The sequence below is a fragment of the Dendrobium catenatum genome, unplaced genomic scaffold (genome assembly GCF_001605985.2).
Source record: "Dendrobium catenatum unplaced genomic scaffold, ASM160598v2 fragScaff_scaffold_315, whole genome shotgun sequence".
Taxonomy (NCBI): domain Eukaryota; kingdom Viridiplantae; phylum Streptophyta; class Magnoliopsida; order Asparagales; family Orchidaceae; genus Dendrobium; species Dendrobium catenatum.
In genome coordinates this window covers 1115126-1118754 of record NW_021318777.1, presented here as the reverse complement: position 1 = coordinate 1118754, position 3629 = coordinate 1115126, and the positions used below count along the sequence as shown (strand labels likewise).

Genomic DNA, 3629 nt, shown 5'->3' with positions numbered 1-3629 from the left:
TGGAATTTTTTTAACACAAAGGCCATAGAGAATTTTCGGCACCAGCTATATTCTCTCAAGGCTTCTTTTTCTAAAGAAATTTCTTTTTGTTTTTCTTCTTCTTCTATTTATCTTTGTTCTCTGTTATGTGGATCCTTATAAATCTTACTAGTAAGGTTTTAACGAAGCCTAGAGACAAATCTGGATCTAATACCAAGTAACCAATTTGCCACCTTAATTGTTTAAATGGATTTTTTTATCAACTACATATAAAATTTCCTTTATTACTTTAACTGAATTTTTATTGGTCATTTTTTGATACTTTGATTGATATAAATTTCTAATTTCTCAAATTTTGATACTTTGATTTTTTTATATATATATAGGATATATTGTGACTAGAAATTCTAAATTTAGAGAAAATTTTAAATCAGAATATTCTGATTTAAATCGCATCATAAATATTTAGTCATTAATTTTTTAAGATTATTATAACATATTATTATTAATAAATTCATATAGTGCACTCATCATAAATAAAATCAATGAATTAAATCCTCATTCTACATTTAAATGAGAATATCCTAACTCAAAATTTAAGCACATATACGCGCTTTGGCACGTTCAGAGTCTTAACTTCTCTTCATTATTCGTTCTACTTTATAAAAATTTATAAAAATTAAATTGGGTTACAAGTGTCTCTCCTTTGCCTAGGCATATGCAAGGCCTTCACGTTCGATTGGTCTACTGTAAAAACTCCAGTGAACACATCAATTTGATCAAAACTTTATTAATATGGCATCAAAACAATACAAAATCATATAGCTTCAGTAAGTAACGTTCACAAATAAAATAAATTGAGTAAAGAATCATTGCAAGAATATGATAATAATCAAATAATAATGCCGGTTAAACACACAACAAAGCCAAACATGCAAATAGAAATGGCATCGATCAGTTGATCCTCCTGCAATTGGCCCGTATCTCTCCTTGACTTCCAGTAAGCACATCAATCTGCCCCATTTTGATTATAGCTGCCGCAAACTTGCTCTGAAATAGCCACCAATTACGTGCATTTTGCTGCACCAATGCAGCAGTGGAAGCGTTCGACAACAGAGTCTGATCAGAGGTAAAGAGCCCACGGTTGGCTAGTATGCCACTGTAGTAGCTGGTGTCCAGCAGGTTCGGGGTGCGCGGATCCATGGGCACGGTCAAGTTGGCACTAACACTGCTGTTCGGGCATTGTTGTTTTAGTTGTGTGGCATATGCGGGATCAAGACTGGGATCCTGACTCACTGTAGTATTGAAGTTGTACAACCGCTTGCTAAAGGACGAACAATGGGAGCGTCCAATAGTATGTGCTCCTATGTTATGATGAAAATAATTAGAATTAGTATGATCTCCATAACACTGACTTTCACTATACAACATCGATCATCATTATCGTCATAATTGTAAACCAGCTTGTTCACTTTGTAATTCGTTCAAATGTAATTGGTTTGTCAAAATGTCTCACCTATGCAGAGGCGAAACCAGCCATAATTTTCTGCGGAGGGCAAACTTATAAGTAACTGTTGGTAGATATGTCGGGGGTCTAAGGGGGCAGCGCCCCCTGACGAGGTTCGACCTCTACACAATGTGTTTAATTATGCTGGGGGTAATTTCCTAAAGATCATAGTATTTTAAAACTTTTACTGGGCGCAGTTGCCTAAAAATTCTTGTAATAAAAACAAAACAATAGATTCAGGGGGACAAATTACTTAAAGAATCATCTAATTTTTTTTTATAGAAGGGGGCAATTACATTAGGTATAAAATCAAATATTTTTTAAATATCAATGTGTTTTTTTACATATAATTCATTTTCTATACCCAATTTTATAGTTCTCTTAGAAATATTTACTATACGGAAATTCACATGTGGCACATTACTTTTATATTTATTGGAAGCTAGATTTTGAGTTGACTCCAAATTAACTAAGTTGAAAATTTAAACTTGATACATATTAGGGATTGAAAATGGCTTTATTCATAGTTTTATTATGAATAAAATATTACTCAATTAACAATATTGAGATCATGATCATTTTTATTTGAAATTAATCCTTAGATGTGTTTAATTTTTTATGGGCATTCGGCTCAGTTCTCATAGCTCATGTTTAACAACATTACCTGAGAGGGTTACCATCTCTCCTTGGTTAAGTCCTTTATTGGCAAACATCTGTGTTAGTTGGCTTAGGTTGGAGGTAGGAGGAGGAAGGCTTATAGTCTCAGTAGCTTGAGAGATTCGCCCATCCTTACGGCCAGCTGGGACTTGATAAGGGAGCCCTCCACTCTACAATAAAATGTACAGATTTAATGTTCATAGCACGAGATTATAACGCAAAACCATTTGACTTGAAGTGGGAACTAAAATTGAAGATAATGAATGAATATATAATAAGTTGATGTTATCTCTTACAAATTGAACACTATCTCTAGCAGCAAAAGCGAGGATGTCAGCACAAGATACAACTTTACTACAGAGAGATTCAAGACGAGCCTTTGCACTGTCAATCACTTCAAAACCCCGCAAGCTTGGATTGTTTGGTGGGGCGTCTTTCTCCGCCACATTATTAGACGTTGAATCAATTAAAACTGAGCCATCACAACCCTGACCAATACTCTCAAGTAAATTTGTAAACTTTAAGAAGAAAGAATAATATTTATGCAAAACAATATGAAAAATAAAAAGTTATTATAATGCTTACCCTGACAAAACAATCATGAAAATGCATTCTAACAAGACCAGCTGCAAGGCCGTAATTGGTGCTCAAAGCCTTGGCAACCTCCTCTTTCACTATGCTCTCTGCCTGAGGGCAAGTAGTGCGATAATACCCTAATTGGAGCGTCCCATTCCCTACTACTTGTACTGCTTGTAAGCCATCAACGTTAACGCACAATAACACACCAAAAAGAAGCAGCAGAACTCCCCTCAAAGCCATCTTCAATTCCTCCCAATTCAAGCTTGGTCGGAACTGAAGAGCAATGTCTTTGGGGTTGGTACTGCTGAGACTTCCTTTATCGCCTCTTATATATAGCTTCACAGTTATGACAATGGCATATATAGGACAATTCTTCATAGACTTTAGAAGAATATAATATATAATTTACATTGAGCTTCTGGCGCTCCCTTCACGTCTGTGAACGTGCGACCTGTGATGAGCAGATATTGAAAGTTTTTTGGTGTAGAAGAAAGAAAAAAAGAAGAAGAGAGAGCAGACTTAGGAAATTACCCATTCATTATGTAATAATTCCTTTAGGAAAAAAATATCTCAAAAAGGTCAGTTTTGACATATAATCATCACCGTAGCTAAAGGTAAAAAACAATTATGCACAACTAAACACCTAGTACAACTCGAAAAGAATTTTTTAAAGTTATTAATTTATTTTTCTAGGTACTTTAAGATCCAAATTTACGTTGAGATTTATATTTGATCAGATGTTAAGAAATTTATAGTGGGATAAAGGCTTGATGTTGTTGTTGTTGTTGTGGATGTTAAGAAATTTACACATTCAATATTATTCATTATTAGTTTATTGACTTCATTTTGATTAATCTATGTTTGAAGTAATTTAACGACTTTGAGCCATCAAATTTCATCGAACTGC

At 34.2% G+C, this 3629-nt stretch overlaps 1 protein-coding gene across 1 annotated transcript; it reads right to left on the bottom strand.

Moving 5' to 3' along the window:
- Positions 1–933: 933 nt before the first annotated feature.
- LOC110102942 (peroxidase 5-like) lies at positions 934–3100 on the bottom strand. The gene is made up of 4 exons (XM_020831465.2): positions 2729–3100; positions 2440–2631; positions 2151–2313; positions 934–1343 (listed from the first exon to the last, which is right to left on the bottom strand). The coding sequence occupies exons 1-4, from the start codon at positions 3098–3100 to the stop codon at positions 934–936; spliced, it is 1137 nt and encodes a 378-aa protein (XP_020687124.2).
- Positions 3101–3629: the final 529 nt, after the last annotated feature.

Coding starts and splice junctions, on each gene's coding strand:
- LOC110102942 (XM_020831465.2), bottom strand. CDS start 3,100: ATGAAGAATTGTCCTATATATGCCATTGTCATAACTGTGAAGCTATAT. Junction 2,632..2,728: donor TTCATGATTGTTTTGTCAGG/GTAAGCATTATA, acceptor AGTATTGGTCAG/GGTTGTGATGGCTCAGTTTT. Junction 1,344..2,150: donor AGAGATGGTAACCCTCTCAG/GTAATGTTGTTA, acceptor ATCATAACATAG/GAGCACATACTATTGGACGC.